The sequence below is a fragment of the Eurypyga helias genome, unplaced genomic scaffold (assembly GCF_000690775.1).
Source record: "Eurypyga helias isolate BGI_N326 unplaced genomic scaffold, ASM69077v1 scaffold18494, whole genome shotgun sequence".
In the NCBI taxonomy this organism is placed as follows: Eukaryota; Metazoa; Chordata; class Aves; order Eurypygiformes; family Eurypygidae; genus Eurypyga; species Eurypyga helias.
In genome coordinates this window covers 5,903-30,671 of record NW_010248442.1, presented here as the reverse complement: position 1 = coordinate 30,671, position 24,769 = coordinate 5,903, and the positions used below count along the sequence as shown (strand labels likewise).

General features: G+C 45.3%; 1 protein-coding gene across 1 annotated transcript in view; it reads right to left on the bottom strand.

Moving 5' to 3' along the window:
* Positions 1–934: 934 nt before the first annotated feature.
* The window catches only part of KDM4B (lysine (K)-specific demethylase 4B), a gene marked incomplete at its 5' end in the record, with an annotated part of 28,774 nt that continues 4,939 nt past the window's right edge, over positions 935–24,769 (bottom strand). The window contains 12 exons of the mRNA XM_010151054.1: positions 935–1,606; positions 3,480–3,572; positions 6,337–6,456; positions 7,221–7,385; positions 7,549–7,734; positions 13,171–13,279; positions 13,763–13,818; positions 14,023–14,099; positions 16,878–17,100; positions 18,227–18,405; positions 21,573–21,693; positions 23,196–23,701. Of these exons, the coding sequence (XP_010149356.1) occupies positions 1,421–1,606; positions 3,480–3,572; positions 6,337–6,456; positions 7,221–7,385; positions 7,549–7,734; positions 13,171–13,279; positions 13,763–13,818; positions 14,023–14,099; positions 16,878–17,100; positions 18,227–18,405; positions 21,573–21,693; positions 23,196–23,701 (2,021 nt within the window). The remainder of the gene's footprint in view (positions 1,607–3,479; positions 3,573–6,336; positions 6,457–7,220; positions 7,386–7,548; positions 7,735–13,170; positions 13,280–13,762; positions 13,819–14,022; positions 14,100–16,877; positions 17,101–18,226; positions 18,406–21,572; positions 21,694–23,195; positions 23,702–24,769) is intronic.

Genomic DNA, 24,769 nt, shown 5'->3' with positions numbered 1-24,769 from the left:
CTTCAGCAGGGTTTTGAACCAGGTTCTTTCACAAAACACTGCTCCATAACAGCTCTTCGACCGGAGGTGATTTTCACGTGTTCAAGTGGGAGCTGCCCACTCAATATTTTAGGATTTAGGTTTTGCCTTTAATGCTCGTTCAATTCTCAGTCAACTGAGTCCAATCAAATGAAGGGCTTGCATTCCTCTTCCCCAGGAGTATCTCAAAGGCTCAGTCTTTACTGAAGTAAAGGATGTCACAACAATCAAAGATGTTTGGGGAATTTCTTCTTTAATAAGATAAAAGAAAAACATACAAACACCTCCCAGGCTTCTGTCATGGAATGATTCTCACAACTGTAAGGAGCACAACTCAAAAAATAAACCAATTAAAAAAAAAAAAAAAGAGGAGACAAAAGAAAAAGGTTCCTGTGGGAGACATGCCTACCAGAGAGCCAGAGCGATTCCTCGGGCTCTAGTCTGCAGTGGGGAAGGGGGATGGCTCATCAAGGAACGAACACAAGAAGTAGCAACAGAACACTTGCCAAAAACGGAGTGGCATATTGGAACTGAAAGCCATGCTGATTTTTAACTAGAAAGCAACCATGATGGCAAAGATGGGGAAGGAAGATGACAAGAATGACCAAAACGTGGCCATTTCTTCCCAAGGTCCCTTCCTGGTGACACGGCAGAGACGCACACACCTACCACGCGTTTTTAAGAGAACTAACGGTAAGAAACAGCCCAGCTATGAAACATTTCCTTCCCCATCTTCCCAGCGTACAAAGAAGATAGTGTTTCTTTACAAAAAAGAACCCAGAACTTCCCAAGACATCTGCTCTTGCTCTCTCTCTCCCCGCTGTAGTATTAGTCACATTTCATTTGGGGGTAAAGGGGGAGGGATTTTTGTTTTATTTTCTGTTTTAAAGCCATAATCTAGAAAAATGTTTTGTGGAAACTTTCATTTTCCTATTTTTGTTTGCTTCTTTTTTTAATAATGCTCATTTATAGAAAACTTCACAAAGGTGACGTCTATGTACAGAAAACACAATTCCAAAGGCTGCTTCAGTAGTCAATGTAATAGCACCTTTAAAGACAAAAGAGTTTGACCATATTTTAAAAAGTCACTTTGTCAAACTTTAACCCTTTCCAAGCCTCATAAAAAGGAGCCAGTCACAAAGCTGTTTGTACAAACTCTTCCAGAGTCTCTGTGTGAAATGCTGTCTGAAGGTTGTTCAAACTCCCTACTCTAATGGTCAGCAAAGTCTGGCAAAGTAGAGGTAGTGTGCAGCCAGACAGGATTTTCTAGCCGTCCAAACCAAGAGCAGACGAAAGGAATTCACAGCAGGCTATTGCACAAGGATGGTCTTCAATTCAACAGTTGCTTGTTTATTTTTCCAAAGGCTTAAAAAGGGTTAATGTAATTTTTAATTAATCTTGGTTAAAACATGTTGCTCTGAGTTCCAGACTGGTACGGTGTCTGCAACAGGCTCTCCATAAAGGCCAAGTAATCTGGGTTTTGTCCGTATTCTTCGGGATTTCTTGAATTCCCCAGCCGCGGACGCTTGGCTGGTCTCGCTTCATCTCCCGAAAATACATCTTCCTGAGGGGCCCCAGTGCTGAGGGACTGCAGGAGACAGGAAAGCACAAGCATTAGAGGCACAGCAGGTACGCAGGGACACGGGTGCGAAGCATGGAACACGCCGGTGCAACGAGACGGCGGGGATAGCAAGTGAACAATCCGGTTCAGAGTACTGCTGTAGGAAAAACGAACTCCAAACCACGCAAAGCACACGGCTGAAATTAAACATTCTGGGCTTCTGAAGCTAAACTGGAAAGGGAAACCCTCGAGGTGCCGCCTTCCTGTTTCAGAGTATCTCTCACTTCACTCCTGCCTTGCCACTTCTCTGCTTACTCCCATCCTCTGCCTCTTCAGGTTACTCAGTTCCTAGGAGAAGGCACGGAGAAAACCGTGGCTTCCCTAATGTCTTTAAAAAAGACCCACAGAAAGCATTTGGGGATCGCTGCAAACCAATTGCTTCTGCTCGTCCTGCGCTCTCACTCTCGAACGAGATGCGTTTCTTGGTAGAAATTCCCTCCTACAGCTTTGGCCTTTTGTTCTGCTGTCGTACGTGAAAGCCCGGGGAGCACCACTGCCACGGCGCAGCGTCTAATGCTTCTGGCAGCGGCAAGTGCGTGAGAAAAGCCTTCACTTTCAACCTGCCTTGAAACTTCGCTCCGCTTCCAGCCCGCATTCCTTTCTCTGGAACTGCTATGAAGCCTGAGGTCTCCACTGCCAAGAGTATGTTTCTTTCCAAATCCTGTATTTCAGGCTTCCAACATGTTGTCTTGATTACCAGACACGCTTAAATACACTGGAATACTGTGCACAAACTGGAATGCTGTGCACATCCTAGAAATTAATTCTAGGGCCCTTCTTTGCCACCCAAAGTCTTCCGAGGATAACAAGGTAAATTATCATTCACCTCTAAAATTTCTGCCATGAGGTCTTACTGAGATTAACAACCTCACACAAGATGTAAAATGCTTTCTGAAACCTAGCTTCTCCAAGTGTTTTTTGGGATAAAATCCTTGAAGATTTCATGCATAAGCAAAGAAATGTTTCCTCCGTCAGTTCTTCCACAGAACTGCCTGTCACCAGGCCATTTTTGACAACCTGCATCTCACACTTCTGCTCGTGGCCACGGATTCACAGGGTCAGTGAATCACCAGTTTAACTTGGCACAGCAAGTCAGATATTGTTAAGGGAAGGTTTTTGTCTTGCAAAAGAGACAGAAGCCCACAGCCTCATCCCGGGTTGACTTTGTGGATCTGTCCTGCAGAGGCTGATATAACAGACATTTAGAATGAAGAAGAAAACTATATATTCTCCCTCTGTGTAGAAACCAATCTCATCATTTGTTTAAATGAGAAGGCTTTAAAGGTTAAAGCATCAGGTTGGAAAACACCCAGCACATCTGGAACCAAAAAGAGGTATGAAATACATCCCTTGTATTTTCTAGGCTCAGTAATTCCACTGTATGCAGTTAAAGACAACCTGATCTTTTAGATTAAGAGCTTTATAGGTAAGAGCGACGTTCTAAATCTCGTACTTGGTGAGAAACGGGGGTTTGGACCCATGTCTGATCAGTTCTCCAGAAACCCCTTAGCTGTAAGCAGTTCACCTCCCTTCTGATGAAAGGCAGTGTTCAGACAGGAGGGCAGTCCGCATAACTAAATTCATATGGTGTCAAATGATAGGAACATAATCTTTTAACCAGAGAAAACAAAAATCAGACCTGAACATGTGAAAGGGAAAAATCATTTAAATGCTTCTCAAGCATTCACATCGAGGATTTCTTCTACTCTACATATTTTGTGAATGACAAGTGGTTTTACAGCTGCAGAAACCGGAGGCTGCATTCACCTAATGTCCAAACAATATGCTAAGAAAATGTGAAGGAGAAGGATGGACAAGTCCCAGCTGCTTTGATACTCACCAGGCGAGACTTCACTCTCTTGGGGAGCTCTTCCTCCAAGGTATAAATATCACCACGTTTTACCATTAGTTGCGAACCATCTTCAAACTCGACCTGCAGAGTAGGCAGAAGGTGAAATAAGAGCTTGGCCTCTACACTTCCAGTCTTTGAACAGTCCATTCCCAGACCTCGCCACATACGGTCCCTTCACGGGAATACCAAGGCAGCATCAGGGACTAGCTCCCACGGATGATGCCCTGTTCCTGGCACTGTGTGTCCCTGGGATTGCTGCAGAATGCGTGTCCCGAAGCTGTGTTAAGGATCCTGAACCCAAAAAGTGCTGGTGCCAGTGCTGCTCAGGCACCCCTCTTATTCGGCCCCAGTGGTTTCATTCAGGGCTCCTGTGGATCCTAAAATGTCTGTATCACAGCTGGACCAGCACCTCTGCTCCCTCCTCCCAGTCAGAGCACTAGAGATTTACACTGATTTTTGATTAAAATCCTGAAAAAAAAGCAGCTTTTCACTTACAATAAAAGGCAACCCTGTAGTCAGGCAATATGGTGATAAGAATTTCTTTCCTCTTAAACAAAGCATTTTCACACGTCATAAGGAAACAATTCCAGCTACCAAAATACATTTGTATTTTAACAAGCAGAAGTAGTCAGCCAGGTACAAAGACAGTCCTAACTCCTGATATCAAACCTACTTTGCTAAGCACTGATTGTATCATGAATTATGCATGTGATGTTGCAGGAATGTTTATTCATGGAAATGTGCCTATAACAATGTTAAAACTATTAAAAACTTTTAAGAGCTTCTCATTTCCTTTGCACAAGACTTCCTACGGATGTACACAACCAGCTTAATATGGGATGTCAGGTTCAGACTGGACAAATTCAGAGCGAAGAAAGCATCTGCGCTCTGAACGCGGCCTGTGCTGCCCAGGTCTTGCACCTCATCAGTTACCCCAGCTCAGCGACGCCTGCTCAGGTCCCTTCCCGGAGCAGCATACATCAGCTGGAGTAATGATGGAGGTGGGAGAAGAGGCTCTGCTGAGCCCTACTGAGGTGGTTTAATTTGCTACCTGCCTTGTTTAGTCTCTGGTTTTACAGAGCACCACTACCATACAAGTCACAAATTCAGAAGTCGAACAGCGAGGCACCGGCCGATTGCTGTCTGACGCTTCCACTACACGAGCTCAACTTCCAGACTAAGGGCAGGATGGGCAACCGAGGGCAGTGCCATCTTAAACCACCACAGAGTGGCTGGACCTTGTTTATTTAAGTTCCAAACTACCGATATGGGTTAGACCCCTGTTAAGAACACACATTAGAGCAAATTTCAAGTTCCATTTTTTTAAAAAGCTTAGCACACAGAACAGGCACTGAGAGATGTGAACTGGGAGGTTACTGCAGAACAAGACAAGCTTAAAACGCAGAAGCGGATCCACGCCGTCTTCCTCTGAACACACTTATTTCATAACAAAACCGCTGTGTTTTTAACTATAATCTATTCCAAAACAGATAAAAGACATGCATCTTAAGTACTGAAAAAATATCTACATAGGGAACCAATGTGAAAGCTACTCAGGCTCTTCCCCAAGGAGAAGGGCTCTACTTAGAGGTAAGTGCGTGATTTGAAACACAGACTCCTCGTGCACACTCCTCTGTCATCTGGCAGGACCCATGGAAAAGCCTATTCCAACTGAGCGCCCCTCCGAGAAATCAACGGCAGTTTCCTACGGGGTGACTAAACTGGAAAGCGCGCGTAGCGACGGATGTCGATGGAGCTACATGCTGTGCTGATTCACAGCCAGGGTCACCTCGGATCCTGCCGTCCCCGCAGCAGGTAACACCCCTTACACGCACCGCAAAGACTGGGGGCTGACAAGGTGGGTTGTTGTGCTCTCCACGCACAGACATGAAACGCCCTGCGTAGAAAGGACAGAAACCACAACCCCATTTCAAACAAATACAAGCTACGGGACTTCCTTTGCCTTTGTCCAGAGGCAATCAATCTCTTCAAAATAACAATTATTTGCAAATTTCAACATATATTTTTCAAAGGGAAGTGCACAACGTGTACTTTCCACGTCACTGTAATTCTCATCTCCTTGGTACCATTTAAAAAGGATTTAATCAAATGAATGTACCTCATTTCATAAAACCTTTTGTGCTGAAACCTAAAGGTGCAATCTTCCCTTCACTGACTATTACAACCTTCCACAAACAAAAATCCCTTATGTGGAACAGACTCAAAGACAAAAAAACCCAACAAACCCAGACCTGGCTGCAGCTTCTCTCACCTTAAAAGCAGAGATGGTGAGAGAGTGTGAGCCAAGGGGTTGAGGGTTTCTGATTTCTCACTTTTTTTAATGAAGGACATCATTCCCACAGGCTGCTGCTGCTCTACAAAGTACCTTGCCAAGACCAGAGGATTATTCCCCCCTTGAAGCAGTCTCCTAACCCATCCTTTCCCTTACTTCCTCTCAAAGCATCGAGGAAAGTTGTGATTATGTAAATGTTGACTCGTGGGGACCTACGGCGACAAGCTCAGCTCCTGCCACAGGACAGCCACAGAGAGCCGTTCCATAGGTCACTCTGACCCCAGTCATCTGTGTCAGATCTCAGCTACAAGGAAAAGGGCAAGTTTATTTTCTATTTTGACAGCAGATACAGCCTAAACATATGCCTATCCACATCCTGCCACAGGAAACCTTTACCCTGATCCTATTTTAACACTGTATTTCTCTTTAGACTACCAGCAGTAGTAATTTCAGAAGCCAGGCTCTCCCTTCACGCCCGGAGCAAGCATTCAACACTTGGGAGCTACACAATGGACACGTCGACACGAAGCAGGTGCCTACTGCTCCACTCACCTGGTAAATCTGACTGATCTGGGCTGCAATAAACTTGGCCTTGTAGACGACTCCATCTGTCCACTGCAGCTGAACCAACTCGCCCTCTGGAGGGGGTCCCAGTTGGACGCAGTCTCTGCTCTGAAGACGTAAAGAGAAAGAGGTCAGACAGCCAACACCAAAAAAGCTCCAGAAATAGGTAAAGACCTGTTTTACAATCACTGTTCAGTGAAGTTGCTAGATAACACAATTAATTAAATATAAGAAAGTTTCTGCACTTGTGATTAATTGCAGGCATCTCAAACAAACCCATTACCTAGGGAGAGACCAGAAATAAGCACTTGCCCCTCCTTCTGGGGCCAGAATTCTGTTCTGCAAAATCTCTCATTACAAATCCCAAAGCATCAGATCTCCTGGATCAACAAAAACAAACAGGGTGACCTGCTCTGTTTCACATGGTGAATCAATGGCACTGGCAGGACGAGAAAGCTGACAAGTCAGCCCCTTCTAGACATCCCTTCAATTTGGTGAATTCCCTCTTTTGAACCAGAAGTGCTTACAGACAATCTGCTTCCCCCCCGAAATCACACTTGTCAGTTGAAAAATAAAGAGGTTATTCAACCACAAAACAAACAGGGAGCAACTGAAAACAAACACTGCTTTCTGGAAAGTCATCTGCATATGGCAAAAGCACATCTTTGTAAAGGGACAAAAAAAATGACATGAGATAATGTCATAAACAAGAACAGTAGGGAAGAGCAGAATGAGTTTTTCTGTGCAAACAGCAGCTTTACTTTTTAAATTAAGGTTCTTTAAGTTTTACTTTGTTGTTCCACCCCAGAGGGCACGGAAGAGGACTTTGTACTCATCTACAACAGCACTAGTCTCCACAGAGAGCTGCTTACAATAATGCTTTCTGGGTAAACGTTGTCACTGTATGAACCATCATCAAAGTTCACTTCATAGAAAGTCTGTGTTGTCATGCCAATCACTTTACATCTGTAGTAGAGTCCATTCCGGTTCTTTGTAATCACAGTCTGTCCGAGGGTCACCTCCCTTCGAAACGGAATCTGTGTTAGGGAGAAAAGGGAGTCATTTGCAGGTTGCAATCGTAAAAGCTGTGTCAAAAAATACAGGTGCAGAGAAACTGTTGTATACATAAACACACCCCCAAATAAAACACACACACCAAAAAACCAGACCAAACCCACAAACCGAAACCAAAGCTCATACATTCTGGTTAGCTGCTTTGTGTTTGAAGCAAGTGATGGACACAACATAGGGCCAGTCGTCTGGCTCCATGGGCACGCCGGCCGCGTGGGCACAGGTCACATGGAAGGAGGTGGAGCAGTGCTCGTAGGAGCACTGGATGCAGGCACCAGACACCCTCTTCATCCGTTTCCGACAGTACACACATTTCTGAAAAGAAACGCAGGGCAGCGTTATGCAGGCAGTCAACAGCACGGCACCCGGTACCCGACACGCGGGAAAAGGCTGTATTAGCAGCGTCTGGGGCTCAGAAGCCACAGCCCAAACGGGTGACGTTTGCTGCTGAGAGGTCCTGTCCAGTAGCTTCAGAATTGCCTACATGCACATGCCTACGATCACTCATCAGCAGGTACTCACTCAGCATCCCCACGGACAACATCTACCAGTAACGCAGCCCTCCCGAACCAGCCAAGCAGGATGAAACCTGTTCACTGGGGGGCTGAGCGCAAGGGAGGGCACAACAGGCACCCCCCCGTCAGTGGCATTAGAGAACTGCTACAGCTCAGCGCTCATCCTCCTTAGATACAAGGAATGTAGCCACGTGAATTCAAACGGCAGCCCCATCTTTGTGGATACGCTGCTAGAAAATAACGCTTTCATCGTTTGAAAGAACAGAACACATAATAACTGCGTAATAACTTGTTCTATTATATTTTAGGGAACATTATACCTATTAGATCTAATGGAATATAATTCTACATAATGGACCACATATCGCGTGTTTATTTTACACACATACACATATCAACTGTGAGTATTTTCTTCGTACCCATATCAGACGAGCTATTGTAGATAATTCAGTCACTGGTTTGCAAACGGAAGAAATGAAAGCATTGTCCCAAACACCACAATTACAGAGCAAAAAAGGTATTAAGTCATTCAGTATTTCCTAAACTCATTTTCAGCAAAGCAGGCCCAGTTATTAGGCTAATCTAATCAGAGAGCACTTAGGGGGCACAGGTAATTAGCTTAAGATGTGCAACTAGTTTTAAACAAAATCTGAATTTTTTCAAAGCTAAGAATCACAAACCTTTCGGCACTGCAGACCCCACAGCAAGAATTACATGTCAGTGGGAAACGAGATGCACTTCCTCACACCCTAACAGTACCAAACTCTTGTTTCCAGCCCCTCAGAAATATAGAAGACCAGATTTTGGGAATCGCTATCTAGAGAAATTCACATTGGACACTTGTGTAACGTTTCCAGGGAACTATTTGGAAACACCATGCTTGGCTTTTAACTTTTTAAGTCTAGGGAACCTGTCATGGAGCGGCGGTAGCTTCTTTACATTATCTGAGCCTCGGATAAGGCAAAGGAGGGAAAAATCAGTGACAAACACGCGTTTATGAGCAGCTGATGCAACTAAAACCCTGAGAGACATCATGTGCCCATGAATCTGACTACACAGCGATGTAATTCATTCACAACAAGGAAATAATTTCCACATATAAGGACGAAGAGGGGGAAGCAGTAATTTTAGTGCCCGTCTCCAAAGCACACCACGCTGGCTTGCTCCAGCCACTGCCCCTCTCCCAATCCATCCACTCCTCTGAACATAAATGTGCTGTAAGCACACGACTGACAGCTGCTTTTGCTTCCTGCTGGGTCTGATATTAAACAGGGCCTTTCTTCCCCTCTTTGTGGCCCCTCGTCTACCTCGCTCCCATTCAAGAAATGCTCAAAGTATGCAACATTGCAGAACACGTGACCTCAATTTTAAGATCCGTATGAATTACTGCATCCCACGGGATTAGAAATGTAACGTAAGCTGCCCGAGATCACACAAGCAGCAACACAACCCCCAGAAGTGCAAATTCACTCTGCTTCTAGGTCTGAGCTTCAAAGTGTACCCTCAAAAGAGTGAGGAGTGGTTTCGTTCTATAAACTATCCAGAAACTGCAAAATTCCGAGGTTACGTTTTACTTGCGTTATCGCAGCCGAGAGCCAGGGCCCCACCGCGCTAGCTGCAACACATCGCCAAGACAAACAAAAGACCGTTCCTTCTCCAAAGAGTTATTTCGCTTTTCCTTGAAAGCTAACCACGCAGAAGGCAGGGAGGTGCATTCTTCCCCATTTCTGTGCCACATCACCCCGCCTTGGCTGGGGTCTGCCCCACGTGTAGACGAAATAAGGCAAATTCACTTCCTGTGAATTACGTGAAGTCAGTATGTTTGCACCAAAGATTAATTTGGCCTTTTTACTTAAACTAACAAAAGCCAGGAAATTCAAAGCCAGAGCCTTAGTGTTGCCAGAATGTGGGTTTTAGTACTTAATAAGCAATGCCGTTATCGCTCTGTAAACCATGTTCCAAAGCCAGATAAGCAGCACAGCAAAGCGCACAGCAGGAACACGGCACCGAGAGCAAGTCAAGAGCAGTGAGCTCTCATTATTAAACTGTCGATACCCAATTCTCCCACCAGCAGGGACAACGGCTGATACACAGGGTGCTCGATGCAGCCTCTCAAGAGAGCATGAACTCTCCGGTATCGGGAATCTGCCTTCATTGATGCGAACGGGATTCTTCCAAGGATTAGCACCCAGCTAATGACATCCCTGTGGCAAGGCAAACTCCTCATGACAGGCAAAAGAGCTCCGTCCATGGAATGTTCAGAGCAAGTGTGATCAAAGGAGGAAGAAAAATGTCAGCTACAGCAAGACTGAAATGTAGAAGGTGGCGGAAGGAGTGAAAATGCAGAAAATCTGGAAGTGTGGGTGACGGGCTGGAGCAAAGCACCGGGGCCAAGCGCTGTGGTAAAGCAGCACATGTAGATTTTCAAGACATTTTCTGTGGGAGGGGAGGTGGCAGGATGAGAGAAGGCCTAAAGCACAGGAGAAATCTTCAGAATAAATGCTCACCGGAGAGTCGGGTCATAGCTGAGAGTAAGAAATGGGCTGTCTCCTGCATGATGAACACTGCAATTCATTTACTCCACTGAGGAATGACAGCTAATTATTCCAAATTTCCACGTCATAAATAATTTACGTGCACAGGCCCATGATACACCATTAATCAGGAGGCATGCAAACTGCATTCTTCAAAGTGATGCAATGCCCACAAATGGACTGAAAGGTCTGCTTGAAAGGGGAGGCCTGGTGCATACTCCAAGAACAGGGTGTACCTTTAAACAGCTCACTCCAACTCCTCGTTACCTCAGTCCTCTCACAGCAACTTAAAACAATACAAATATACTAAAAAAATCAAAAAATATTCACAGATAACCCTCCCTTCTCCTCACTCCATTACCTTCATCCTTTCACTTCAACTGTCCTCATCTTCACATCATTCCTACTCTCCCTTTCCATCTTTTCCAGCAACAAAGGCCATCTCTCCAATTTTACCTAGTGCTGCATCAACTCTGTCATTGCCAAAGTTATCAGATCCAACACTGCTGCCTTTTAGTCCCCTTCACCTTATTTCCTAAATGCAGCTGCGTGCCTCCGAAAAACAGACACCCCCCAACCCTCCACTGACTCCCCACGTGCTCCATGAACTACCTGCAAATTCCTATAAAGAATCCTAAAACTCTCCACAACAGCTCATGAGTGTGTTTTTCCACAACCCTGTCCAATTTAAACTTCCTTTGCCCTTCACACACTGCACCACTGCCCTTACATTCTGCCAGCCCAGTTAACGGTTTTTTAATCTTTACCTAGTTCATAACTCTAAAACCCATTTCAATTTTAGCTCAAGATAATTTATTTGCTTTCCTGTAGCAAACGACGCTCAAAAAGCCACAATGTACGTGTGACAACACCAACTGTTTTCAACAGGCTTCGCTGGTGCGTGCATACATACTGTAAAGGCAGTCGCAAGTATTTGTTATAATCAGCCTAAATACAACAGTATTTACCTGATGACATTCCCGATCACAGAATAATTAGTCTGAAACCCTACTTCTTACATCCTACCAGTTGGGCTAGCTGCACTGGGGCACCAGGCATCTTGGAGAGGGATTACACTGGCATGCTGACAGAAACTCAAGACCCAGACCTGAACCTGTGTCCTAAGCCAACATGCCCTGCTGGCAGTCAGGACAGACCCTGGCAGAAACAAAACAGCATTACACCTCTAGAAAAGCTACTCTGCTTATGACAGAGCAGTGTGCAGCATCATCCATACCAGCACTTCCCAAGTGAAGTGCTTAAAGCCAGGCTTTGGCAAAAATTGAGCTACAAGCCAGGCTCTTGCTAACCTCAATGTAAGGAATAAAGTACCTGTAAATCACATTCTTAGACTGTGTAAGGCAAGGTGCTTCATGTAAAAATTCTCTGCCTTTCCTGAGACATGAAGAGAACATGAGGTGCAAATGGAATACAAGGCTGAGGAAACGAGCAAAACGATGAGGCTGTAATTCAGGGATGAAACAGAAAGATGTGTAGCAGGTCTGTGCAGAGGCTTGGGATGGCACAGCCAATGCTTGGGAGCAGAAGGGAGACGCAGTGTTACGTACGTTACTACTACCCTGACTCTACAGGAGTGTAAGGTAGGCACAGAAGAGTTAAAGATTAAGTCATGTTTCCTTGTGAGGCTCCATTAAGCAATACAAGCGAGTCTTGTGTAAAAGGATTTTTAGTTCATCGTTACAAGTGCTGGTAATGAAGAGGATGCATGCTGGAAATGTCAGATGATCCATAAAGAACCACTGCTGCAAGATTTATCACCCTCACATCACACCGCTCCATCACTCCACCTGAATAATGAATGCTTTTTACATTCACATTTGTGTACAAAACCCATTTGCACAACAGAGAAATAACTCTGGAAGCAGACTCTTCCTCATCTCTCATCCAGGCCCTGGCTGGGCTGCCTGCACTAAATAGCTGCCCCGTTAACAAATACACCAGTGCTACCCCATGTATCACTGCTACACCCCCTTCCCCCACACCCAACTGCCACCCAGCTGACTTCTGCACGAGAAAAGCAGCAAAAGCACAATTTATTTTGCAATAACACACTATAGCGATGGGGGCATTAACTAACATTAAGATTAATTGCTCTGAGCTAATGAATCATCCATTACTAATCCCTCAGACGAGGCTATGCAGCTGAATAACAAGTGGTAGCTGGACTTTGAATTCTTTGCAGAGTCCCACCTTGCAGTCACGGTCGCAAAGAAATGTTTATTAATTTCTATGAGAGATTTCTTGATAGAGCAAGAGAAATATTGTAAAGAAAGACAAATCAAATTACAGATGAACAAGTCAGCGATGTGTCAGCTGCTTTCCAGTCACCACATCCCTTCACACTCCTGCCCTGCAGTGCTTTTGGCAAAGGAAGGTCTCGGGTAGCTTAGCCCTGACTGCCAGGAGGGTGAGTGTCCCAGGCTCTGCCCAGGGTAAGAGCACACTCCTGGAGAGTGAAGGCACGTGTAGTCATCACGACTCGTCTGTATGTCAAAGCACTGCGATAGTACCTCAGGAAGCATCCAAACGATACAGCTTCCTGGTGCATTTGGAAGTAAGAGCAAGATCACCACCTCCAATCTCAGCTTTTTATGATCCCACACAATGTTTTTCTGTCTAGTTGAAGCCCTTTTTTGGGAGGCTTTTGTCCAGAAACACTCTCTACAGGTGTAGACACCTACCAGTTTCAATCTCTGCTCTGGAATAGCACTGATATCCACAGGATGACGCTCTATTACACTGACAAAACGGGCCTCGGGGACAGCAATAGCACAGATTATATGGACCCACCTGAAAAAATACGTTAAGAGAGAAATCAATGTCTACCACTGTTTGAATTAAATACTCCAGAGGGCACTTAACATTTCTTGGACTCCCTCAGTATCAAGGCATATTTAGGGTGGTCGGCAGCCTTGACAACAGTACCAACTGCCTGCTAATCACAGTTGCACAAGGTAAATGTCCCTGGAAGAAGAGCGATAAACCTTCTGATGCATCTGATTTTCCATGATACTAAACATTCTCTGAAAAGACTTTGGTCTCAGAATGAACCAAATTTAACAGTGTTCAGAGACACATTTCCCCTGCTCCTGAAAAACCTGGTGCAGAATGTAAGACAGCACAGTTATTCAAACTCATCCTGCCAATTTAGAGAGCAGCCGTGGCTTCTATAATGCCGAAACTAGGTGTTGCACTGAGCATCAAGACCAAATTCACAACACTAGAACGTTAGGTGCAGTATGGAAGGACAAAATACTTAAACACAGCACTTACCACCCATCAGTGGTCATCTGCAGAGCTCCTCCCCTGAGATTACACAGGCAACATTCCTGTGGGAACAAAACAACATCAGAACCTGACCAAAAAGCTCTGCTAGACAGCCTATCATTCCCCAAAAAAATACTACACCACATCTGGCATGCAAAGGCAAGCTGTACCTTCCCACCACCCATCTCTGTCAGAGTATCTAATTATCTTTTTTTTAGATTTCTAAGTCAGTTTGTCTCCAGAGCAGTAGAGGCTTAAATGCTTACCGCTGTCCATGCACTGGCTGAGCACCGTGAGCAAGACCAGCTTTCATTCACCAAGTCCGGACGTATTCCGTAACAGCCTGAAAAAAAAACAAAAGTTACATCCTTCAGAGTTTTGCTAACACAGCTGTAGCACTGACTTGTTGCCTTCTCAGTTCAGAAGCATCTTTCCAATCAGGTGCAGCATTTGAGTAACTATATTCCATACTCTGGGCTCAGTCAAAAGTCGTAAGTGAAGTCATCTTTGGGATGGTGGGAAGAATTTGGGAGCAGAAGGTGTAAAAATGAACAGGTAGCCCTCAAAATTTTTTTCCCTTCTTTTGCAAGGACTCCAATAGCAGTACTTTGATCCTGCAGGCAAGTACTGGCCTCAAAAGTGATGCTACCACTGCTGGAATGCACATCAAACAGTTAAAACCATTGAATTATGGCATGACTGAGCAGTCATCTTTGCTAAGTGGTGTGATGAGGAAGGACAAACCCACTAATATTGCAAGGAAATTAAATACATGCATTTCAGATATTTAACAGTATTGAAATGAATAGTAATTTCTGGTTATATGAAGCGTTAGGAACATCTGACTTTACAGACTGCCAATGACAGTCATGTGCAAGCACCAAATCCTCCTATGTACTTCTCTGCAGCACCAAAATAGTAAAGTGGTGTTCTAATTATTTTAAAGACAGGGGAAATAAGGCCAAAAAAGCCCTTAAAATTCTGTAAAAGGCAGTGAGGTTTGCCACTGAAGACAGAGACAGGCCATACAAGTATTTTTGAAAAATTGGATCTAAGGGATTCCTGCAAGCTAGCAAAGAAAGCCTGTGGCAGAAAACTAAACACACCACAAACTGCTGGCCAGCATCCTACCTAACACTAAGTTCATCCCATGGCCTTTACCCATCCTAACAAAACTACCTAAAACTTCAGCTGGGAACGACAGTCCCAAATTACTGAATTACACTTGAAAGAAGTTATTCAGAAAGCACTGAGATTGCGACAATAACCTGATTTATAAAAATCATCCTCTTAACCCGATAAACATTATGTCAAAAAAAGTCAATAATATAGATCCACAGCTGTCTTCCACATCTGAAGTCTCTTTCCATCATATGGCAAATCATGACAGCAGATTCAACCCTGTCCTAGAAAATGGGGAGGGTTGAGACTCTAAAAAGCTGATCTGGAGACAGCGGAAAGAAACGGACACCCTGAACTGAAACACTGCTGGAGCTCCAACGGCGTGGAACAGGCTGAAACCTCAGCCCCGACTCCTTGTTGAGGACCACAGGTAGCTGGACTATGGGACCTGAGGGGAGACAGTCACACGTACTGAACACCAGACTGTCCCGTAACGATGATGGTGTAGAGAAACTCCAGTTTTGTTTACACTGGAGACCACATCAGGCCAGATTTAACTTCAGTCCTATCCTCAAGTGTAGAGCACAGCCAAAATGGAAAGCTGAGTTTCTCTACACCCTGATAGAGACTGCAGATTAACATCTCCATGCCCACATCCCTCTGTGCCTAAAGGAGAGTTGGGCCACTGAAAGCATTCTGATGGACTGGACTACTGAAGACTTAGGGATGTACAAGATCACAGAATCATAGACTTGTTTGGGTTGGAAGGGACCTTGAAGAACATTCCAGTTCCAACCCCCCTGCCATGGGCAGGGACACCTTCCACTAGACCAGGTTGCTCCAAGCCTCATCCAGCCTGGCCTTGGACACTTCCAGGGATGGGGCATCCACAGCTTCTCTGGGCACCCTGTCCCAGTGCCTCCCCACCCTCTCTGGGAAGAAATTCTTCCTGATATCCAACCTAAACCTCCCCACTTTCAATTTAAACCCATTAACCCTTGTTCTGTCACTCCCTGCCCTTGTAAAAAGTCCCCCCCCAGCTTCCTTGTAGCCCCTTCAGGCACGGGAAGGTGCTATAAGGTCTCCCCAGAGCCTTCCCTTCTCCAGGCTGGACAAGCCCAACTCTCCCAGCCTGTCCCCATAGCAGAGGTGGTCCAGCCCTCTGATCACAATTTGTGAAGCCGGAAAGCAGTCCTTATCCTCACACTCACTCTGCATCACATGCTCTTATCAGCCAGAAGTGACCACCATCACGGATGCAGCACAGAAATAAAAGCTACGTTCTAGTCCTGCACAAGAGACAGTCGTGCTGAGCTGCACGGTGACCTGTGGACTACCAAACCGGAACAAGGAAAGTAATTCCAGCTGATGCAAGTCAAATAAGATTTCCCATCTGTCAAGATCAGGCAGCTGAAGAGTAATTTGTCACTCCTCCTAGTACAAGTGCAAATGTTAACTAGATGTCACACTATCTACAGTGAAGGTACACTCTACCAGGATTAATCAGATCTTCTTGTAGACATTACTATCAGGGAAACACACAGACACACGTTCCTTTTTGTAATCAAGTGCCATTCCTACAAACAGTAACACAGACAGCAATAAAACAGATCTCCAACTACACCATAATCTCTGCTGCACTCAAGGACAACACCACCTTACCCAGCAGGCCAGTACTTGAGCCAGCAAAAGAGTGCTATCGGCTTTGTGATTTCTGCTTGAGTACAAAAAACGGGAGATAACAAAAGAAAGAATCTTCCCTGTGAAAGAGAGAAGAACCAACCAACAAACCAAACAGCAAAAAGAATTATTTGTGTGCATTTTTAAGATCAGTGACTGCCAAGGTGCACTTGAATACACAGACATACTAGGAAAGGAAAAAGGGGGAGTGACAGGTATGGCAAGCGTGCCCAGAAGGAATTCAAGGATAGGCAACATACAAAGAAAGGAGGGAGCTTCTCAATACCCAAAACGCTCTGGTGAAGAAGGAAACACTCACTGGCATGAACCTGCAGGCAGCATTTGGCACAGGATATCAAGGGACTGGTTCCATCCTCTCCAATATATGAATTTGAAGGAAGGGGCTCTGTGTTCTCTCCACCTGAGGTAAAGCACATCTCCGGGATCAGAGGCTTGGTCTTCTGTCCGCACTTAGAAAGGTGGACGAAAGAGGTGGTCTCCCCTGCAGAGACTGGGACAGCGTCTTTATCCATCTGTAAGGACTTAAAGAGAAAACACCATCATAAGGAATTGCCTCTTCCCTGATCACAATTTTAACCTGAAAGTCAGAGCACTCTCCTTGCACCAAACGCCATCCAACACCTGACGCCGTGCAGCAGAAATAATGAGTTGTAAATCCTGTCTTCTCGTGCACACCCTTGCCCCTGCCTTTTGCTCCTCTCCTGTACTGGGAGCTGCAATTTATTCTGAAAGCTCAAAGAAGTATTAAAATAATGAGAAGTTTTGCCTGGTTTTTTGTAAAAATCTAAACTCCTGAACTGCAGCTGAAAGCACCACAGGAAAAAACAGGAGAATATTAATAAAAGCAAGACCTTCCCTTCCCCTTTCCCATCCTTTTGGCATCCTTCCCTACTCTTTCTGCAAGAATCTCTCCAGAAGGACATTTCAAGGTTTCTGGAAGCAGACCAGAGTTAAAAACAATGGATTAAACCAGCCCAGCTGCACCCAGCTTTCCTTACAACCATTATACAACATCCAGCAATCAGAACCGATAATTTATATTCGGTCTGTATAATAAATCGAGAGATTTTATTGAAGGGGAAGGTGGGTTCTGCTTTTCTCAGAAAAAGCTTCCAACACGTCTATAGGCACCGAAGGCTCGTATTCCTAGTGGGGACACAAAACCAGATTTGGCTCTGTAAGCATGGAAGAACAAATCAATACACAGCTGGGCAAATAACTTATTCATCTGATAAATTCTGCCTTCCTGCTCATAACACATCCCAAAGCATACTGGTACTTTCCAAAACATGATGTATGTGCTTACTCAGTACATTTTTATTTTGTTGCTTGTTTGCATACATTCTGAAGTCCGGGCGCTGATCTAAGCGAGAGCGATCACATGCCCGACAGGGCACTGTTTCCCTGCACGAAACACTGTTTGCAGTGCAAAGCTCTTCATGTGTGATTTAAAAAATGAAAGCTGAGCGAGCCAGAGAAGCCAGGAAAGAGAACAAAAAAGGCTCCCTTCACTACCTCTGCCAAATGCAAACACGCTTCTCTGGTGTGCAAACGTGTACGAACCTTCTTTCTGCATTGTCACTGACACCGAAGGCACTGCTCAGCGCCCACCACGGACACGTCCATCTGAGCACCGTCAGGAATTACCTGGTTATAGGGGTAGAAGAGGGTGCAGACCGCACAGTACGGCTCACTCAGGGCAGCGGCTGCATTGAACTTTCTTTCAGCGGAGAAATTATGTGGTTTATTCTTCCACTGGAAGGAAAGTAAAGATCTCAAGGCCTCTGGGTCACTCATATCTTCCTCTCCAGAAAATGGAAATGTTTCTAGAAGGGGAAAAAAAAAAAAAATCCCAAACCAACGGTCAGTCAGTAGAGGCAAAACGCAGCAAGGTGGGGTTAAACAGCTAATGCTTCGACAGCACAAGAAGTTCAGTAAATAAGAACATTCACCTCACATGTCTATGCCTCAAATACTTTCTTAAACGACATAATCTCCACTTCATGGGTAGGACAGGGAAGACAGAAGCACCCGTGACCTAACTGAACCGGCTATGAGGAAGAAGGAAGAGGACCTAGATTTGCTGCCTTCATAATTCTCTCCACTTTCCAGCTGGGGAAACCTAAACCAGCCTTTTAAAGAAGCCAAGATCAAAATGCATGATGCAAGGACATCCCCCTTTCCTTCCTCCGACGGGGAGCTGCATTCTCTGGAAGACGCGCACGCGCTTCATGCTTGTTGGGCTAGGCCCGCTCTTAATTCCCAGCCATCAGCAGCAAGTCTGGTCTGACCTTCCCAAAGTGCATCCCGTACCTGTTCCTGCACACACAGACCTTGGCCATGAGACATCCCGGGTCTGAGCTTTCACTTTACTTTTCCGCAGCTGCTTCCCAGCTCTTTCCAAGAGGCACACACCACCTCTTCTGCTGCCAGGGCTCTGACAGGTGCTGCTTGTGCTAATTAGCTTGTCGATTCTTTGGTTTTACAAAACCTTTAACAGGCCCTTGGCATTTGATGGTTAAACCACCGCAGAATCCAGTTGTGTCACTCTGGGGGTCCAAGTTACCATTCCTTATTAAGGAATTTTACTAAGCACTGAAGACATTTTCCAGGCAATTCTGAGTGCAAACCACTGTCAATCCACAAAGTTTCCAACAGAAGAGCTTTGGCCAGGGGAACTCAAAACCATCTTAGTGGAACATTATCCCCAGAGCTCAGCACATTAAACCAAATTGTTCACTGCTTCTCTGTTAATTACTGGGAATAGCAGTTAATGTTCTGCTCTCAGCAAGTCTAAGTCTCCTCCCCATTTCTACCTCCCTTTTCAGAATTTCAGACTCTTAGGTTACCAGCAATGATAAAAGGAATTGTAGTAAAAAACTAATGGCTAAGTTTACATCTCAGATTTAAAGTGTTCCCCCCAGGTAATCCAATACATATTTTCCAGATGCTGTGGGAAATTTTAGTGTGTTCAATTAATCGATTCTTTTTTTGAGATGACGAACGGTCTGTCTATCTGTTGTGCTTCATATAAGGGTTTACTTCCTAAAAAGCACCTTTGCTTTCTTACTACATTTTTATCTTGGACTAAACTGGCAGCCATTTCTGTTAGCCTACAGATAACTCCATCGCCTTTTCCACCACACTGCATGGGATTCAGTGGAAAGGGAGAAAAAGAGGAACAGCCTTGCCAGCGGGTGAGCTGGGCTTTCCTTCCTAAGGGAAGATACTGCTCATGGCAGGAGCCACCTGCCAGTTCAGCGCGGGCCAGGCTTGAGCTGGCCCTCAGAAGCACAGATGTACAAGGAGGTGTCTTAACTTCAGCCTCACGTGTCCGCACCTCGTGTAAGGCACAAATCCAATTCAAAAAGACCAGGGACCTCGGGCATGCAGACCGATACTTTGAAGACTTCCTCCTTTCAAAGCAGAGCTCAACCCTCACCTTTTGAGGAAATCGAGCACCTTTAACAGCATTTTAAGACATCACCCAAAACGCAAACCACATGCTCGTCCAAATTTCAGTCAAGGCACATCAGGAGACAGGCAAGGATTTACGGTACCAGTGAAGTCAATGAAACCAGCATCATAAACCAGAGTGACAGACTGAGAGAAAAGGAAATGACTGTTGTATGTCTCCATCACCTCCGCTCATCCCAGGAGGGATTCTAGGTGAGACAGGGCATTCAGGACAGCTCCCTCATTTCAAGCAAGTTATACCCAAGTAGAAAAGGCTAACAGTTTGTCTCCACTGAATCTTAGTGTGGCAAATGCATTCCCTTATTTACATGCTCACTCTTCCTCACTGCAGCCTCCACATCATTCTTACACATTATCCCTGAAAAAACAAGGAGTGCAGAGAGCTGCTTCTATTCCCTGGCAGGGAAGAGAAGAATCTGTTTGATCAGATTTTGCCCAGCAGTGCTGTAAATCAGTCCCCAAGAAATGCCAGCTTCCACAGAAAGCTGCTCCCGAGTCAGACAGCAAAGTCTCCAAACACCATCCAGCAAGTCAAACCAGTGAAAAGCAGCTGTCTAATGAGGATCCTCAGCACAAAGCCTGTTGCAAGGTCCCACACCAAAACAAGATAACTAGTCTCGACTGCCTTTCAACACTTCACACTGCGCATACGCAAGACATCAACTGCATCATCCCTGGTAAGGAACCAGAGCTACGCACGCACCACATCTCCCCTTCTGATACACCCCGTCTCTAAAACCAGTGGATGTATTCTTGGAAGGAAAGTGAACAGGAGGGAGGTTGTCCTGACAGAAAGTTTTAAACACCGTGAAAGCAGGGACTGCCAAGCACATCTCCATGTACCTGCGCCAGCACGCCAAAGCTTCTCACCGTGAACTTTTCTATATTCAAGTACTTTGTAACGTGGACAAACCCAGAAGTGGTAATCACACCTCACAGCACAGAAAGAGGTAAGACTCGTGTTTTGCTCTAGACTTATGGCATTCACAGTGACTGGGATGTGGGAAAAGAAAAATCAGTGATGTACAGTTAAACACAGCGAGACTTTAAGTCTCATTTCTGCATTTGCCAAGAAAAGTTGGACCCCAACATTCACATGAATTAAAAAGCCAATCTAGAAGTTACAATTAACTTTGCCTTTACAACTAACAGCAGACCTAACCCCCGCCGCCCTCGAGGTGAACAGATCTCATTTAATGCAGTAGCTAAGAAAGAGCTTTTACTTTAAAGATGTTATTTTCTGTGAACTATTTTTTTTCCCCTTTGCCCAAAATGGTGCCTCATTCTGCAGCCAGCAAAATATTTTTCTTAAGAGAAAAAAGGGTGGGAGGTGAGAAGGGACACCTCCCACAGATGAGTTTTGTTTCCAGCTGGGTTATCTAAATGGGAACACACTGCATTTTCTATCCATTAAGCAAAACACACAAAGTTTCAGACCATCCAGTTGCATTAATGGCTTCAACAATTTTTCAGATCAGACGAGACGTGCACACGTTCCTCATGCTCATGCACTTACCCTCATCACTCGAGGTCTCTTGTTTAACCACTGACAATGGGGAGCGGGTTGGTGGCTTGCCCAGTGGGTGGCGACGACTCTTCTTTATCTCCATCTTCATTTTTGAAAAAGCAGAAGTGGTCTGTAAGAAACCAGAACAAGCTAGATGGGAACCCCAAAACAAGCAAAGGAGAGTACAGGACCACAGAGGCAGATCCCCTGCCATGCAGAGTTCTTCCATTTCCACAGCAAACTTGTCACCGCCTTTGGCTGTAATCAATAAAGTATCCTAAGCCAATTACTGTAGCAGATAAAGCCAGTGCTATCTCTTAAGACGTCAGGTAAACTACAGTGTTTTCGTAAAATCAGAACAGCCTCAGAACAGCTTCAAACCTGCCAATTCCATTAGCTTATGAAAAGTCTGGTCAATCACATGAACAGCAAAGAATTTGGACACAAAAATCATCTACAGAGTCCATCATTACTAATGTACAGACCAGAAACATTTTACTAGAGCATTCCAGTGCACTTTATGAGAAGTGTATGAATACTGTACCGTACCCGCTGCCCCGTGTGCCACCCACCACTGCAAACCGCAGGGGCTCGGTCCCCGTGGGCGATGGGCCCCGAGCGCTTCACAGGCCAGTTACTTTGCACCAGAAACCGACGGTGCTTTGGGTCACAGACTTAAGACCAGCAGCAGTGCCACAGCTGCAGAACGAAACCCAAGAACGTTCCACAGGAGTGAGCAGAGATGAAGGTACTCACGGCAGCCCAGCATGGCACAGCACAGCGGTATTTTCCTCTCTAGCCTGCAGCCATTCTGCCTCAGAAGCACCAGATGTGTTGACTGTGCCGGGCTGGTATGGCAATGCACGTTTCCCCTTCTCCCCACAATTTCTAATAGCGCTCTGCCATCCCCTTGGCTCTTTCAGCAGCATCATGCAGGAAAACAGATCCTCATTATATCGCTCTGACTTGCTGCTAATTCCTGAATATTCTCCTCTTCCTCTTGTGGAAGCCGTCCACAGGAAAGCACTCCCCAAGAGATGCCCGAGAGAGATTACATGCCATGAACAGTACTGTGCATGGAAAAGTTTTCTGCCAACTTTTCCAATTCTGAGTCTCATGATGGAAAAGATCCCTGGGCAACACTATCGAGCAGGCCAAGAGCTGGAAGCATAAAGCACATACTATCAGCTCAAGTCAGAAACAAGGGAGAAGAATTATCGAAACCACGATGCGATCAAAGCTCCCCTCGGGATCGTTTGGTTTCAGCACTCGGAACAGTTGCTGTGCAGCAACCACGTGCTGGTGCTGGGTCTTCCTGCCCAGTGCTCGGGATGATCATTTCAGTGTTAACTGTGCTTTTAAGTAGCAGGAAAAAAGGTTCTCTATTTTATCTTTAGACGACAATAACACATTTGATCAATCAGCTAGCATCAATGCAATGATGGATTGAACCATGGACTAACTGTGAGGAAATAATCAACCTCTTCCTGTAAAAGCACTCAGTGGCTCACCAACATGGCACTTTCCACTAGAGGCTCAGGCACAACTCAGGACTCCTCTCATTCCAAATTTGGTCCTCACCTTGTTGCTTACAACCAGCAAATCTTACAGCACCTCGCTGGTCATGCATACCTGTAAATCACTGACTTCCATAGCAACCTCAGCATTCTCTGCTTCTGCATTCTCCTCCTCCTTCACAGGGATTTCTACAGGGACCGTCTGCTCCCTCCAATTTGGACTCTTCTGCGTGGCAAACTGCTCAAACGCCTGCTGGCAGGACATACGCTCTTTGTCAAACACCACCTTTTTGGTCCGTGGAACCACATAAAGCATGGGAATGATCGGCCGAGGTTTAAAGTCATCTTCCTCAACGGGTGACTCTGAGGGCTGAATAATGTTCAGGGGAGCTGGGGGCAGGCTCTTTTCTGCCGTGACGGAGGCGGGTGTTGCGGGGGGCACTGATGACCGTGCTGCTGGTGCCCCGTCCTCTGCCAGCTGCTGCTGGGGGGCTGGCGGGGGTGGCAGCAGTGGCTGCTGTGGCTGCAGAGGTGGCTGAGGTGCTGGCAGATGGTGGAAAAGGTGCTTCTTCTTCCTATCACCCTTCACCTTCGGAGGACGGGCCTTCACTTTGCATTCACCTGTTTCAAGATAATAGACAACATTTAGTTCCATGTGCCAAGAATTCTGGACATTTCATATTTTTCTCCTTTTATCAAAAATCTCCACGCTGGGCTAACATATTACGTTACGGCACTATTCTTCCCTTCAAACAGGCAGACTGAAAGCTGTAGACATATTTCAGCTGTACCTCCGCACTGACTTGGAGAAGCCCACTTTAGAAATAAAAGACTTGTGTCATTTCTATGGACTATTTAATTCTTGACTGGAGCAGAAAGGCTGCCAAAATGAATGTTGCCTGGAGGGGAAATATCTAAATCCCTAAGAAACTGGACAGTGCCAGAAAATACGTAATACATTACATTAGCCGTGACTCTCTATTTCAAAATTTTCTATATCAGCAGGCTCCAAAGTGGGGGGTGCAAAACCACCCACTGGGGTGCAGGAGGAAAATATTTTTGTATAAATAATTCCTATTTTTGTGCATATTTTATAATTTCCATAATACATTAGCACAGTGATACACATAGATTTTATTAAAAAAAAAATATACATCTATCAGGAGGTGTGCTCATTTTTTTGCTGATAAGGAGGCACAATCAAAGTTTGGAGACCGCCATCCTAGATCATCTGTTTGCCTTAAGCTCTGGACGACCCCCATTTCTTGCTCTCTCTATTTGCAAGCCCAGCTCTTCTCTGAGTATTCCTGCAGTCAGTGCATTCAACAGCCCTGGGAAATGAAGTGAACAACTGAATCATTATTACCAAAAGATTTCTACTCTAAGGTCTTTTAAAAGAAGATGCTTTTAAAGCATAAATCAAGTCCAGCATTGAGCTGAGCCTATTCCAGACACCACGTCACAGATATCCTTCCCTAACACTCACTCCATTTGTCCTTGTTTCTCCCAGCTTGCTGTCATTCATCTTATCTGCACAGCACTGCAGGTCTCTTGCACAGCTGTGACAACAGAAACTCTTCTCAAACAGCCAGACATCTCGATATTGCTACCAGAGGCAGTAACATCCCATAAAAGTCTTCCCCACACACCTTCCCAGTATAACTGTTAAAGGATCCACACTCTGATTTT